Genomic DNA, 16,305 nt, shown 5'->3' with positions numbered 1-16,305 from the left:
TGCTGCTACCGCGGCCGCCGCTCCCCCGTAATGGCGACGAAGCGCCGACAGCAGCGCCGAGGCCCCGGATGCAGCTTTATAAAAGGGCCCCGCCCGCCTGGCCCGCCGGGAGCTGTAGTCCGGCCCGGCCCTCCGGCTCCTTCCCCGCCGCGCGGGGCCCTTCGCAAGGGCCAAGCGGAGTTTAGAAATCCCGCAGTGCCGCTGGGGCTCCCCCAGACAGCGCCACGGACCGAGGGAGGGTAAGGCCGGCGCTCAACCCCCGCATGACAGGCCAAGGGACTATTGACATCCGGGGTAAGCACCGTGAGGATGAGGTCGGCTCCTTAGTCCCGGTTCCCGAGTCAAAGCTGAAGGTCCTGAGCATGCTGAAGAGTTAAAATCTCACAAATGTAACATAACATCACGTTTCAAGTACATTGCCCTGAATAAGGAGCCTGAATTTAACTGGGATTACCCGATAAAATCTGTTTCAGCTGAGCGCCACTACCAACGGGCCACTCTCCCAAAGCACCCTGGGCAGAGCACCGCCCCACCCAAGGTGCATTTTTCCCAGGGAAGCCTGCCAACTCTCAGCCCCCCAGGCCTGTGCACTAATTACACTGCCAAGAGTCGAGCTGGTTTCAGGCTAGGATTGTAGCAGAAAGCCCCCTTTTCCTCTTGCCTGCATTTGTTCTCCCCTCTTTGGATATGTTTCTTTTTCTACCTTTTCTTCCTTCCTCTCTCTTTCACTTTAAGATAAGGAATTGTGTTTTAAAATTTGTATGTGTGCATTTTGTATCTCCCCTTGTAGTTTGGTATTTTTATCTATTTGTGTGCCATGGCATTGGTAGCTTATATTTTATACTCCTCACCTTTCATCTTTCAACTGAATGTATTTAGTTTCATAAGTAAGTTATACATTGTAACAATGTTAACAAGGGCAGGAATCAAACTGTCCTTCCCTGTATCAGGCTGGCCCCTGAAAGAGCAAGTGAATCAGTGATTGAATGTGTAACATGGTAGCAGACAGCAATTAGCACCTGGGAAGCTGCAAGAACTCAATAGAAGACAATGTAACAACCAGGAAATCTCTAAATGTCATTGATCAAGGGCTAGAAGCCCTGGCCTGAGTTAATCAACGCTGGGGACCAACTTTTGGACTGAATATCTCCAGATCGACCACTCCCAGAGCCCTATTCAAAATTAATCAACGGACTTGCAAACCTGCACGTACATGCAGACAACCCCTGGGGCTGACAGATGCCATCCAGTAGCCACCGAGGGGGGGGAAGTCCCACGAGGGTCAATGACCCCTGGATTGGGCAAACCTGAAAACTGGGGAGTCACCAAAGTCTGCCAAGGACAGATAAAAGGCAGTGAAAAGTAACCCTCAGTGGCGTCCTCTTGATCTCCAACTTGACCAGACCTGTCCAGCCAGAAGGACCAGCCGGCAACCCCCTTCTGGAGGATAACACCACGCTGAAAGAAGCCTCGACTGGCCATCGACGGCAGACTCCAGCGCTTGTAGGATAGGTATACCTGACTCTGTAGCTTGCTACTGTGTGTGTGTGTGCATATGTGTGTGTGTGGGGACCAGCCCCAAGGTTTATGATTTAACTCATTACAGTGTTTCAGTCTGCCTAATAAACTAGAATTTTAAGGATCCTGAGTTCAACATTTGTAGCCAACGGGATCATCATCAGGCAAAATACTTTTTGGGTCACCCCAAACCACACACCCCTGCCACTCGGAGACTACTGAAGAAGCCTTGGGCAGGCCCCTGCCTAACCCAAAGCTCAGTAAGAACCAACTTCATCCTCATTATCCATGTGCTTATAAGCTTTGTGCTTACAAAGTTTCCCCTTGCCCTAAACAGAACCAGTCTCCCAAGCCCTTGCAGTTTCTCAAGTCCATGCAGAGCCTGTTTCATAACTAGAAGAGGCAAGTTGTGTGTCAGAATATGAGATGGTGGCATCTTCCTTACAACATATATGTATATGAAAATGTATGTAAGTCATTCTGTGCAAACAGCTTGGTAAGCAGAGAAAGCCAGAAAGTGTAGCTGAAGCCCACAAGATTCAATGCACACTGTGCCCTTCACACACCTCAAGTACATAGAAAGTACCATATTGGATCAAACCTGCAGCCCATTGAACCCATCAGTTCACTTCCAACACTTGCTACCAACCAGTGCTTTGGAGGAAGGCATCATAAACTAACCAGTAAGGTAGACTTAGGATAATCTGTCTATTTTGGGGATCTTCCTGATGTTCAATTGATAGAGATGGACTTAACTTCTGAAATACATTTTATGTCAGCTTTCATTTTTGCTAATACTTCCTATTACAACTTTAGCTATTCCTCTTCTCTAAATAAACACCTAATTCTTCTTTCAGTCTTGGCTTTGACCACATCCTATTAGGATAAGTTCCACAATGTATTCATGAACTTAATAAAAAAATGCATCACATTCGATCAATTATGAATGGGTTATCTTTCAGTTTCATTGAACATTTCCTTCATTTCCTATTGTCAGACTACAATAATTTCTCAAGCCACCTGCTCTGTTATCATTCATTACTTTGCAGGATCTTATGTGCCTCTTATTTGTGTTATCTTAAACTATCCTAAGCTTTTCGAATGATCTCCATAACAGTACTTCCAGGCACCTTATCATCATTCTCATGGCTTAACTCTGAACTCCCTCTAATTCTGCAATACCCATTTTAAGTAGCTACTGAACATTATATTTTATTACAGCCAATAAGCAGATTGGGCTAGAATAGAGCAATAAAACATTCATGCATCCAAAAATGATATGATGCAGGGGTTACAGTAGACAATAAGCAGAACACGAGCAAACAGTATGTACTTGCTGCCAAGAAGGCTAATGGCATACTGGGCTGTATTAGTAGGAGCATTGGCAGCAGATGGAGGAAAGTGATTCTTCCCCTCTATTTGGCACTGGTGAGGCCACATCTGGAGGACTGTGTCCAGCTTTGGGCCCCCCACCACAAAATTGGAGAGTCTACCGAACAGCAACAAAAAGGTTAGAGGTCTAGGGAACAGGATTCATAAGGAAAGGCTGAGTGAACTGGGCTTATATAGTCTGGAGAAGAGAAGACTGAGGGAGATTTAATAACAGTCTTCAACTACCTTAAGGGAGGTTTGAAAGAGGATGGATCTAAACTGTTCCCAGTGATGGCAGATGACAGAACAAGGAGCAATGGCCTCAAGTTGCAGCAAGGGAAGTTTAGGTTGGATATTAGGAAAAACGTTGTCATGAGGAGGGTAGTAAAACACTAGAACAGGTTACCCACAGGGGTGGTGGAACCTCCATCCTTGGGGGTTTTAAGACCCAGCTAGAAGAAGCCTTGGCTGGGATGATCTAGCTGGGGATGGTCCTGCTTTGAGCCCAGGGGGTTGGACAAGACCACCCGAGGTCTCGTCCAACCCTAATTTTCTATGATTCTATTTTCAAAGCAAACAGGACAACGAGGTGTGTTTAGCTCCGGCTTGAGGTGATGCCCACACCTGTTTTTTCAGCCAGTCGTGGCTAAGCAGGGTTAAGTCACTGGCCAGTCCACGACACCGTTTCACTCAACCGCGACATATGCAAACGCCCTCTGGAGGAAGCCAATGGCACTAGTGAGCTGACACCAGCACGGCTCAGAGGCCGGCTGTACGCGCTGCCCTACCTGCACGCGAGGGCCGGCTCGCTCCAGCCTGCTCCGCGGAAGCCGATGAAGCCACACAGTGGGACCAGGCTCAGGCGCACCCCCCCGCGGGGAGCCCGTGGGCGGGGGCGATGGGCCCCGCGTCGCCCCGGACTGCAGAGCAACAGGACGCTCAAACCACACTTCACCTTCCCGCTGCCGGGTAGGGCTTCCGATTGGCTAAGTCGTTTCAATCACGTGACGCGAGAGCGGCTCTGCGTGTCGAGGCGGAGGTCAAGGGGCAAAGGTCACGTCACTGCCCAAGATGGCGGCTTCCATCGGAGCGGCGTCCTGCCGCGCCCTGTTCTGCCGCAGTTGGGGGAAGAGGCTGAGTGCGGCCTGGGGGCTCCTTGGTGGGGCGCGGGGTCTGGCCGCCCAGGGGGAGACGCACTTAGGGTTTCAGACCGTGCCTGAGGCGGAGAAAGAACAGAGAGGTGACACGGCGAGGGTGACTAGCTGGGGTCGGGGCTGGATGGTGCGGGACTGCGGCTTCAGTGCTGTGCGGGACACAGGCAGCCCAGCACTGTGATCGGCCGGAACAGGACCGCGGGATCTGGGTCGTTTCCAACCTTGTCCGCAAGCTGCTGTGACTCTGGGCCCACTTCTTGCGTTGGCTCTGTGTTGCCTTTTTCTTCTGTTTCTTTTTATGCGGAGAGCTCACTGGGGGTGGGGGGAGGTGTTGCACAATTCAGTTAACCTGTAGGAGGTGCTGGAGTATAAATAATAGCAGTTAATGTTTATTAAACATTGATATACAGTTAAATAGCAACAAACATTAAATAATAACACTGACCTGAGGAAGGGCCCTTAATGTGCAAAAGCTTGTCCAGCAGTTGGTCTGATAAAAGACATCACACACAATCTTTGTCTCTTGGACACTTTCTTGGACATAACTCGCAAGAGAAATATAACAGTCATGCCCAAGAGTTTATAAAAGTTGGCTTAAGTGACTGTGATGGTGAAGATCAAGAAGGAGACAGTGGGCACAAGAAAAATGCAGTGATTTATCATCTCTAGACTGCCTATATTGGCATTCCTAGGCAATGTATGTCTCATTTTAATATCTTTTTAATGTAGTTTACCAGGTGTTTGAAAGTGTGGCCAAAAAGTATGATATAATGAATGATTCAATGAGCTTCGGGATTCACCGGCTATGGAAGGATATCTTACTGCATCAAATGAACCCTTACCCAGGAACACAGCTGCTTGATGTTGCTGGAGGGACAGGTAAAGGCCACTTTTGTTTCTGGTATTGTTGTTAAGCAGTGTTATCTGCTGAGTAACAGTTTCATAATAGCCTGTATAAGTTCATCTACATAGGGGAAATGGAAAATGACTAGGATATAAGTAATAAGAAGCAAAATTATATTTGTTATATCAGCAAGAATAGTTTAGAGGAAGTGCTGTCTAGCAGTTAATGGGCCTGAAGTAAAGAATGGTACAGTAAAAGCTGTGTTAACTGGCATTTTACTAACCAAAATACTCTGTTAACTGGAATTTCCAATATCTCCCAATACAAATCCTCACTTTAGCAACTGGAATCTTTGCTGAGTCTATCTAGCACATGCATCAAGTATTTCTGGTGTTTACATTAGTTAGTGATGCTGTTGATAGAGGAGCTGCCGGGAGTCTGTGGAGGAAGGGGCTGGGGGGAGGGGAAAGAGATCTGCTGGGTCAGGGCAGGCTGTCGCTGCAGGCTTTGTGCCAGTATAACTCAGATAACTGTAATTTTTAGATAACCAGTACCCTCCTTACCAGTACCCCCCTCATGCCAGATAACAGAGCTTTTACTGTATTCCCTGATTTGTTGTAGGTTTATTATGATTTTAAGCAAGTCATTTAACTTCTGTTTCCCATTGCAGGAGTGAAGGGAGGGGGATAGAGGCTTCGTTTCATTAATGTCTTGAAGCACTTCTGATTTTTTTGCATATAGAATTACAGTATACAAAAAAATAGAACTTCAGTTTCATCTAATAATTAAGGAAAAAGCAGACTTGTTCTCTTCCCCCCCCACCAACTATCCCCACAATTAGTTCTACTTAAATTTAATATTCAGTCTCAGTTTCCTATTCCATCAAACTTGTAATTTTTACAATATCAGAAACCATTCCATACTGTGCATCTCCCTTTCAAAACAAATACAGGTGACATCGCCTTTCGGTTTATCAATTATGTTCGTTCCCAGCGGGAGTATCAGCTCAGACAGAAACTGAAATCCCATCAGAATTTATCATGGCAAGAAATCTCTAAGAGTTACCAGGAAGAGGCACTTAAACCTCTAGGAGGGTCCCAGGTGGTGATCTGTGATATTAACAAGGAAATGCTGAAGGTTGGAAAGCAGAAAGCACAACATCTTGGCTATACTGAAGGTAAGTCCTGCATTGTGTTGTTTCAATACTGGGTCTTTGACCACAAGACATTTTGAGTAGTAGATGATGTACAAATAATCCTAGTAATCTATTATGTAAAGGTAATAATCGCAAGTTGCATCTTCCATACAAAATTCTACTTGCTTATCTGACTGGGCAAGTAACTTTTCCCTCGACAGTTATGTGATATGGTATCCAGGCAGGTATTGTGAGCCTTTTAAATGTTAAATCATTCAAAAATACAAACTTTGAATTTAATCTGAAGCCTAATGGTTGATTCTCCTTTACCCAGTGAGCTAAACCTTGCTATCTTTTGTGCCAGTGCACCTTCATTAACTTTAATATGAAATATCCTGACAACCAGAATTCATATAACAAACCTATAGTATCTCCCACAGTTAATGAATATATTATAATACTTTGAGAAACTGAATCATATGTAAATGTCAGTTTGCAGGTCATTGGAATAATTCAGTGATTTCTAGACTTTCTCTGGGAAACCACACCAATCCTGATTGGAAAGGCTTAAGAAGAAGACCTAAGAAAATCAAGTTCTTTCATATGACAGTATTTGTCTGATAGCCGTCTGCCATCTGTCTGAGTTTATAGGTATAGCCCTTAAATAAGATATACCAAGTTTAAATACACATGGTAAATCTTATAGGATTCTTCAGTGTAATGTTATAACATAGCTTAATGCCCCTTCTTTATTTCAGAATAAATTATTTTTTTTATCATCAGTAGCTTGTTGGTGTACATATTGTATACAGAAGGGAAAGAACTTACTGTGGGATGTGGGAATGAATGCAACGGAAATAATTAATGCTTCTGAAGTGGAGAAGAAAAATTAGAAACTTTTTTTTCTTTTTAAAAGAATTGCACTAAATTGAGCACTAAGCAGAGTTAGTGTTTCTCTTTTTAAACAGAGAGGGGAAAACGTATCAAGTGTTACACCAGAGCCCTGTACGATGTTTTTTGTTCTGTTGATGTGATAGGAAATGCTTTTAATAATTATGGTTTTTCAACTGGTTGCTAAGATAAGTAGGCTGCTTTCTGGTAGCAGTAATTTGGTCAGCTAGGCTACTGTACGAAATGGAAACTAGGTAAGATTGGCCCTTGACAACTCTGTCCTCTTGTCTCTCACTTTTCATTTCTCAGCCTACTAATTGCTGATCCTCCTCCTAGAACAGAGATGGGTAGAGTCTGGCCTGTAGGCCTGATGTGGCCCACCACAAACTCCATTTCCCAGGAGATCCTGCCCGTGTCACTGTGGCTGGTTTCTATGGAGACCCCAGGAGCTGCAGTGCTGTGACAGCTTGGGGCCAGGGTTTCCAGGGAGACTGGCCCCAGCAGTGCTGGCAGGGTGCATGGCTGAGTGGGGAGCTGCTCTGAGGCTGCAGCTGGGATCTTGCAGTGGTAACAGTGTGGTCCAGAGCTGGGGCTGAGCTGTGATCCACTGCCTGCATGCCCCTGGGTTCCCCATGGAAACCGCAATGCAGAGGGGCTGCTGGGAAATGGAGGCCAGCTGGATCTGCCATTTGGCCCATCCCTGTCCTAGAAGGAGAAGCTCAAAGGTCAGACTGGCTTGTAAGCCCTGGCTCCCCACCTATTTTGTTAGTGTAATACCAGCACTGGAGAGCAAGGAAAAGCTATTGTAAGGAGAGAGGCATTAGCTACTACTTCTAAACCTAGATTACTTGTGTTCAGCTGTTCATGAAAGCCATAAAAGCAGACATCAGCATGCCCCCTCTGAATTGTAAAGAAAAGTAGTTCCTACCAGTATTATTCCTTTCTAGAAAATGAACATAAAACCAAGATTATCTCCCCTTCGTTGTCAGACTCTTTTAGTGATTCTCAAGCAGAGTGCATGGGTGCCCAGGGTGCCCTAAGATTCTTTGAAGGATGGTGTGAGAAATAAGCAGGCAACTGGAGGCTCAGGTTTATCCCTGTCTGACCACTCAATTCACAAAAGTCCAAAAAGGTTGAGAACAATTTGCTGGACTTTTGTCTGAAGGAAAACAGTCATGATGCAGGCGCTTTTGGGGTTGTGGGTTTAAAGTGAAGAGTCCTTCCCCACCGAGGGCCAGAATCACATTATGGTTTTAAAACAACATATATTCAGTCTTTTTGGGAAGGGAAGCGTTCCAAGTCTTCTGGAATGTCACGTGGAGCAGTTCATGTTTGTCCTTATTACTTTTAGGCTTGTCCTGGGTTGTTGGGAATGCTGAGGAGCTCCCCTTCGACGATGACAAGTTTGATGTTTACACAATTGCCTTTGGAATCCGGAATGTAACTCATATTGACCAGGTGATCAAGAGCAGCATGACCTGGGGGGAAAAGAACTTTAAAGTTTTGCTGAGCTTTCTGGGCTCCAGGAAGAACATTTCCTGTGATCAGCTAAAATCTCTCAACCTGTGATACACATACAATTGGGATGTAGCCCTCCAGCTTGCTTGAATGAAAACCAGAGGCTAAATACTGCATTCTTTATAATGGCATCAAAATACTAAAATTGAGATCATGGTAATAAGTATAGTACAGATTATTCAAAGAACTCTGGATATCCTTTACTCTTTTTTTTTTCCTGTAGTCCATAACTTAGCATTATAGTAAATTTATATCACCCATTCTAATCCAAATCTGCTATTTGGCTGATTTATCTATAACTCCATTGCCTGCAAAAATAATTGATCAAGCACTTTGTTTCAGAGACCTGGTCACCTCTTTAAATGCATAATTATCACTTTGTAAGGCTCCCTGGCCTATGGTGCAATTTACTTCTGTTAACTCATTCCTTTACACAACAGAACAAAGTCTTTTTGCTTTACTAAAGTAGCTAGACTTGGTTGTAGTAGGGTTGGAGTGTTGTTGTGGCTACAATGATCAAGGAAATGTCTGAGAGGTTAAGAATTTTTTCGTGATACATGTTATTGGAGCAACTGCATAGTTAGAAGACCTGTTAGACAAGCTTTCAGACATCAAGTGCCTTTTCTCAGGTTTGAGAGTCTGAACTGATAAATGTAAGAAAACCAGTGAAGATGAGCCTTCAGCTGTTGCTTTCAAAGGGCTATATAGATTTGTGTATGCATGTGTGTAAGGGCAGGTGGGTTCTGCACTGGAAAAATTCCACTGCTATCAGCCCTTCTCCAGAAGATGGAAAAATCTCTTTTGTCTAGGCTTCAGATATCCCATCATCCCAAAGTGCTTCTCTTTAACTGAGATCCACTCAGATTAAGTTTGGCTTTGGAATGTTATCACCCATTTAAATTTCCTTCCAGCATGCAGGCTGAAAGCAACTAGCCTCACTTTTTCAAAATGGGAGTTTGCAATCTGAGACAGTAAGGAATAGAATTCATAAACAAAATATTCTATGCCAGTTTGGGGAATCTTCCCACCTCAGGAGACAGATGGTCGTAATTTGGCTGATGTCTTTAAAATAGATGCTAATTAAAAATTAGGTATTGCATTTTATTACTATACTGCACTCACTTGAAAATAATGTGAGCGTCTCCAAAATAACAGAAGTAACAAAAACAATCTTTAGCAGTATTGAGCCTATTGTTAGTCCAAAGGGAGTTGGGACTGTTTGGCTTGATAGGAAAGGGTTTATTAGGCAGGGATGTTGCCTAATAGGTTATACAACTTGCTGCTAATTTTAGACTTCAAGAGGAATGATGTAATCATCCAGGTTCCATTAAACTCCCAGGATTCTCTTCTTATTTTAACCAGCCTAGATTCATTCCTCTGCTTGGATAGCAGGTGGACCATCCAGGAGTCCCACATGACATTGCTAGAACTGATGCTGCCCTAGGAAACGGTGTACTCATTGACTTTTGATCTCTCTCAGGCACTTCAGGAGGCTTACCGTGTGCTGCAACCAGGAGGGAGGTTCCTGTGTCTAGAGTTTAGTCAAGTCAACAACCCTCTTATTTCTAGGTTAGAATATTTTTTCATTCTATTTTTATCCTTCACAAAGTTTTATTGAGGGGCTGCCCCAATACTGCATATGTATGACATGAAAGTAGATCCCTAAATCCATTTTTATCACCTGCTTAACTCTCACGTCAGTCTAGAGCAAAAGGATATAAAATGACCAAGTATATTTTGGAGAAAACAAAACCCCTCCCAAAATTAAGTTCTCTGTTGGTTTGCATTTTTTTTTTTTCTTGGCAGGCTCTATGATCTATACAGCTTTCAGGTTATCCCAGTTCTGGGTGAGATTATTGCTGGAGACTGGAAGTCTTACCAATACCTCGTAGAGAGCATCCGACAGTTTCCAGCTCAAGTAAGAAAATGGCTTTTTTGGGTACATCCCCATAAGCTGGAATGTGTGTTCCCTGGGGACAACTAGCAGTGGCACATATTTGTGCTACTGCTGGTTGTCCCTGGGGAATGCCCCTGCATGCACACTCTGGCACATGGTACATTGCCCTGGGTGGGGTTGGGGAGGCTGGGGCCAGTACCTGGCCTAGCCTTAGCAGCATTATGTGGAGTCCGGGGCAGGGGGGGCCTCCAGCAGCAGTGATCTGGTTGCGCAGAGCCTGGCCGGCAGCCAGGGCATGGCTCTGGCTGGCCAGGCCCTGGTTTCAGACAGCATACAGTGCTGTCATGTGCACTGCTCCACTTCTGCCACGGTTTTCTTTTTTTTTGTTTTTTGACACTGGGATCTCCGTGTCAAAAAGCCTCCACTGTGCTGCTAATTTGCAGCACAGCAAACGTGTAATGTGCAGTTTGTGGTGCCACAGATGGGTTTACAGTGCCACAAACCATACATACAGAACTGCCCTTTGGGTCTGATGTACAAAATACATCCTTGGTATTGTCTTGGGGACAACTATCTTAAAGTGGCCCTCTAAATAATAACAGAAGTAAGATTATCTAACTGCACAATTACTATATTTCAGGAGGAATTCAAGACAATGATTGAAGATGCAGGTTTTTTGAAAGTAGAATATCGAAATCTAACTGCTGGCATTGTTGCCGTTCACTCGGGTTTCAAACTGTGATATTTACTTCACAATGTACTTTGAACAGTTAATGATAGTTTTCTGTGAAGAACCTGAAAGCTGTGGGACAACTTTACCATCAAGATTGCAGAATAGACTGATGGAAGAATTTGAGCCATCTCCAGAACCTAAACACCAGATAAACTGAAAAATAGTAGTCTTGAATCAATTTGGGACCTGGTTTCTTTCTGCCTGTTAAGCACGGAGCACAGTTAAGTAACTCTGGATCAGAAGACTCCTGAATGCATGGTATCTGAGCATATTCCATCTTTTTTCCCCCAAAGACCTCAAAGATGAAGCTATCCTTGTAGCCACTTTTTTGGTACTTAAATACAGTGTGAGGACATAACAAAATTCAATTAAGGTTTCAAGTCTGACATGTTTCAAACAGTTCAATTACTAAAAGTTTATTTAAAATTGGATATGGACTTTAACCTTCAGCTGAGGTTCTTCTCTACAGATCTTAGCACAGGTGTGAAAGCTACTGTCATGTCATCTGAAATGATAGCAGCATGTGTGAAAAATGTTGGTTTCTTTTTTTTTTTTTATGTATTTAAGAGTAAACTTCACTTCTTATCAGAGCTTTTCATTTTCTTATAGTATCTTTTACCTATATAGGTACAGACACTTAAGTGCTTCTATGCAAGTTATTCTAAGCAGCACATTTTCCTAACAGAAAAGGCTTGAAAAGTCAATTCACTTCAGCATGGTGATGAGGGAGAATTGCTATTGTACAGTACTGTTTAAGTCATAGCTGTAGATGTACAATATACCTTAAAAGCTTGAGTTTGACCTCCTTTAAACTGTAAACATATACATGGTAGTATACGATTTTCCTTATATTAGGATGGAAAAAAAAAATCATGGAAACCAAATTTATTTCATAAAAATATTATCTCATTACTTTCCTATACTGATGATGGCTGCAGGTTTGTGCTCTAGTAGTTTTACAGAAGTTGAAAGTGAACGTACTTCAATTCCATTCTTAACCTTTAAGATGACTAACGTTGTTTCATTAGTTCCTGTGAAAGGCAGCAGCATACTGATTATATTCTTATTTTTTGTAAATAGCATAAAATACCTATTTAATCTGCAACAGTTGAGCTAGTAGGCTTAATGCTGAGTACAAAGTTATTTTTGTAAGCTTCTGTCACTTTGTCAAAGAAAGCTTATAACAATTAGAAGTACAGAACTTGGTTCTGTAAAACCAGTATCAATGTACTTTATTTAAGTAGTCTTCACTGATTATGTACTACTTGGTCTGCTGCAGCTACTGTCAGGGCTCTTAGAATGATAAGCCTTTAACTTCTCTCATTTAAGAAATCGATGTAGTCAATAACTTGTAGGTATACAGCAGAGATCCCTGTATTCTAGGTAGGATTTAGAATATTATATCAGCAGAGAATGTTAAGTTCCATGAAAGAAACAGTTCATCTAGAAACAATGAAACTAGTTAGCTATTATTTCTTTGCTCAAAGCTAGGAACTGATGGGTACTAGAAAAAAAAGCAGTACTAACTAGCATGAGCAGGGCTAAATTCACTGAAACTAGAGCTGCACTTATTTATGCTTTCTCCCACCTAGCCTGAGCGCAAACTTTGAATTGTTAAAGTGAGGCTTGCTTCACAAAGTACCTCACTTGTTTCTCAAGTGAGTATTATTGCAAAAGATGATAAAGGAATAAGAGGGCTAGATGGCTGTAAAATTATTGGAATAAACTCAACTGAATGAACTCCACCTTTTTACTAGAAAAAAACAAAACAGGCTTTTGAAAGCAAATAAAATACAAGGAAGACATTTTTGGCTTTTTTTGTTGTTTTTATAGTGGCAATGAAAACACAAACTGGTACAGCAACATCCCTGTCCATTAACAATACAAGAGGCTTGATCAAAGTGTGTTCCCTGGGGAAGGCTGAAGATTTCAGTCTCTATTTGGAATTAGCATGCAGTCCTTAACTGGATGCAAGCTTGGGTAGTACAGTCCATGTCTAACCAGATTTGAAGAGGAGAATAGCAACTTGGCCCAGGTAGAAGTAGATGAAGTGTTTAGTTTCATGAGTCACATAGCTGCCGAAGTTTCTTCCCACAATACAGTGCCAAGTGGGGTTGTATTTCTTGTCAAACTCCTGAAAAAGACAGTCACTTGCAGTTTAGTATCAGAAGAATGAGCTGCTTAACTTGTCTGCCTACAGACTTCTGGATTTGCCAAGGATCTTTTTCTTTGGCAAAATGTGCATTTGTATTAATTTAAAATTTGGTCATGTTCTAAATTGAGGGAATTAAAAAAATAAAAATAAAACGGTGCATACTTTTTCTGCTCTTGTAGGACTCGTGTAAACTACATTTTCTGTCCCCCTTGCCATAAGTTAGAAAGGTACTGTTTTAAGAGGTAACGCTGTAAGAGGGGAGGCAAAAAATTACCATCCACCAAAGCTACCTTTTCACTCATAATCAGATCCTTAGCTGGGTGCTTCTGACTTTTGTGGTTTCTGAATTAGTATATAAAAATCCTTGCTATTCCTCTGGAAAACCAAGATGCTAAAAGCTACAAAGCAGAGGGTTTAACTGTGGAGGAGAGTCTGCTAGATCACTAATTGATATACAGAATAACACTTATCTGCAGTGGAAGCATAGGTGTGTCTTACTGAGTTATTTTGTAAACACAGTCAAGTATTAGTAAAGTCTCACTCATTCCAATTAAAAGCAAAGTCTCTCATGTCACTTAATAGTCCAAATTTGTATACAAACTGGATGCTTCATGTATTTTGGCTGGCAAAACCTAAAAAGCTTGATGGCAAACTTGCCCCAAGCATGGCTCTTCCATTGCAAGTGTGTTATATTAGTGCACCTCTAATCCAGTGCAACCAATATCCGTCCATATCATAATCAGCACCAATAAGAGGAAAACTAACAATCAGCAAATCGGCTTTTTTTGGCTGATGTGGCTAATAATGTCACCGATAGAAGCTGCATGCGTGTGTGCAGCTGCACTGTGCATGTGGAATACAGCCTGGCAAGCCGTGTCTAGCTCTCAGCAGGCAGCCCACCCATGCACAAATCCTGGGGGCACACACCCCACATGCCTTCCCCAGGGGAGTGTACACATCAGGGAGCCACCCCCACCAGATGAGCCACATGCAGTTCCATTTCCTGGCTGGGCAGTACCTGCCCTTGTCTTAGCCCTCCTCCCCCTCACTTTGGGGGGCCTCAATCTACCTCCCTCACACACACTTACTGACCAGACACAGCTCTCCAAGCTGCATAATCGGCAATCAATTTGGTATTAGCCAATATGGCTGGTTAAGTCGGCCATAAGTATTGGTCAAAAAAGTCTTTATCAGTGCAACCCTACACTGGATTATTACAAAACCTTTTGGCTGTTGCTTTTAAACTTTTGCAAATAAAGAAGACAGGGGTGGCCACTCTGTGCCATGGGTGTCACAAGAGGCACAGGCAGTCTGTGTGGCCCACAGGCAGCACAGCATCAGATGAAGTGGGAAGCAGGGGAAAAAAAAAGAAGCAGCCTTAGGAAACAGCAGCCATTTGGTCAACAAAAGCAGACCAAAGTGGGACTTGGAGAGGGTGTAGGGTCAATTTGTGGCATGCCTACCAAAAAGCCTGTCCCCGCACTGATTCAAGACAACCCTCTACCCATGTACATAGATGACTACAATTTTCTCTTCAGAGGAGAGAAAAAAAAAAAAAAAAACAAAAAAACAAACACCCAAAAATATAGTTTTGTAGACGCTTACTTTGTAGTAAGCCAAACTGGTAACATTCCTAGTGTATAGAGGAGAAAACTTAATGTAGAAATGAGTGTAGGTTTTCTAAAAGGGTTTTGCCATTCCTTTTAGAATAGCAAGGAATAGGAACTACTAAAAATAGTTTCATTTTAAGGAGGTTGTTTACCCCATGTTGGTTGTCATGTTAATGACTGCTTTGAGTGGTCTCACTATTCTAGCAGACCAGCTTCTCTCACTGCCACCTCAGATTGATGGTCTCAAAAGCCTCTACAAACTGTAGTTGCTAAGCTATGAAGAAGAGCAGAAGGTGAAAAATTTACCAAACCCAGAAACAGTTGCTAGGCACTGTACAGCTCTTGGCTGAAAACTGATAAAAATAAATCTCTTCATAGGAACAGCTTTAGAAGAGTTGAGCTGTAAAGACTTCAGCCCCAGCCCCTCCTTACCAGGGTTCTCACACTAGATCAGAGATCAGCAATGTTTTGGGGCCAAGTACCAAAAACATATGCAACCTCTTTTTTTAAGAAGTGTTGGCTGGCCAGAGGCAGACGGCAGGAAACCTGAGGTGCCAGACTCTTGTGGCAGTCCCTGCCCCTTCCCCAACATCTGCCCCAAGGCACACGTGCCAAGAAAATGCCTTTGCATGCCATGGTCTGGTGCCTGTGCCACTGGTTACCTACCCTTGCACTAATCCAGCATTTCTCAACCCATAGATCACAACCCAAAAGTGGGTCACAAGAATGTAGGAAAGGGTCACAAGCAAACTTTAAAAATCAATTCTCCCTTAAAGGAGAAAAACATGGGGAACTGGCTTTTTTCCCTTGTGGGCTGGCAGAGTTCCAGCTGGCGAGGGGCTGCTTGGGGCTCCCCTTACCCCTGCCCCACACACTGGGGGCTGGTGTCTGGGGACAGCAGGTCAGGAGTGAGGGGCACTGGGTCTGGACTGGCCACTGATGTTTACAAATGGGTCCTGGTACAAAAGAGATTGAGACCTGCTACACTAGATGATCTTCAAGCATTCACCCAAGGCAGAAGAGGGAGAAAAATGCATTCAGACAAGCCATTTACCTTCTTTATATGAGCTGCAATGTCCTTCTCGATATTGTACTTCTCCAGGGCCTGCGTGGCGCACTCCACAGAGTCCTGCTGCATCTCTTCGGACATGTCCGCATTCTTGATCACAGCCTTTCGATCACACATGGTTACCTGGGCGTACGTGGGGCGAGGAGTTAGGAGGCGGGGAGCGCGGACCTTCACACCTCGGTGGGGCCCTCCAAGCTCAGAGCCCGGGAGCCCCCGTTCCGCCTCGCCTGCCACGTCCCCCCACCCGAGGGCGGGCAGCATCTCCGCAGCCGGGACTAAGGGGCAAGGCGCACTGGGGAGCCGCCCCCCACCCCCCAGGTTTGCTCGCGGCCCGCGCCGATGAGGCTCAGCGCGGCACCAGCCCGGCACAAGCAAGGCGCGGCGGCCGCAGTGGGACACCAGGGCGCCCG

General features: G+C 43.9%; 2 protein-coding genes across 2 annotated transcripts; one reads left to right on the top strand and one right to left on the bottom strand.

Moving 5' to 3' along the window:
- The first annotated feature begins 3,937 nt into the window (after positions 1-3,937).
- Positions 3,938-12,746, top strand: COQ5 (coenzyme Q5, methyltransferase). The gene is made up of 7 exons (XM_006019840.3): positions 3,938-4,129; positions 4,773-4,922; positions 5,840-6,064; positions 8,265-8,371; positions 9,912-10,000; positions 10,238-10,349; positions 10,969-12,746. Exons 1-7 carry the CDS (start codon positions 3,961-3,963, stop codon positions 11,068-11,070), a joined length of 954 nt encoding a protein of 317 aa, XP_006019902.1. The 5' UTR covers positions 3,938-3,960; the 3' UTR covers positions 11,071-12,746.
- A 120-nt stretch (positions 12,747-12,866) lies between these two features.
- Positions 12,867-16,043, bottom strand: DYNLL1 (dynein light chain LC8-type 1). Its single transcript, XM_006019839.3, has 2 exons — positions 15,881-16,043; positions 12,867-13,195 (listed from the first exon to the last, which is right to left on the bottom strand). The coding sequence occupies exons 1-2, from the start codon at positions 16,010-16,012 to the stop codon at positions 13,058-13,060; spliced, it is 270 nt and encodes an 89-aa protein (XP_006019901.1). The 5' UTR covers positions 16,013-16,043; the 3' UTR covers positions 12,867-13,057.
- Between the last annotated feature and the right edge of the window lie 262 nt (positions 16,044-16,305).

Source organism: Alligator sinensis, unplaced genomic scaffold (assembly GCF_000455745.1).
Source record: "Alligator sinensis unplaced genomic scaffold, ASM45574v1 scaffold505_1, whole genome shotgun sequence".
Classification (NCBI taxonomy): domain Eukaryota; kingdom Metazoa; phylum Chordata; order Crocodylia; family Alligatoridae; genus Alligator; species Alligator sinensis.
This window is presented reverse-complemented; position numbering and strand designations above follow the sequence as displayed.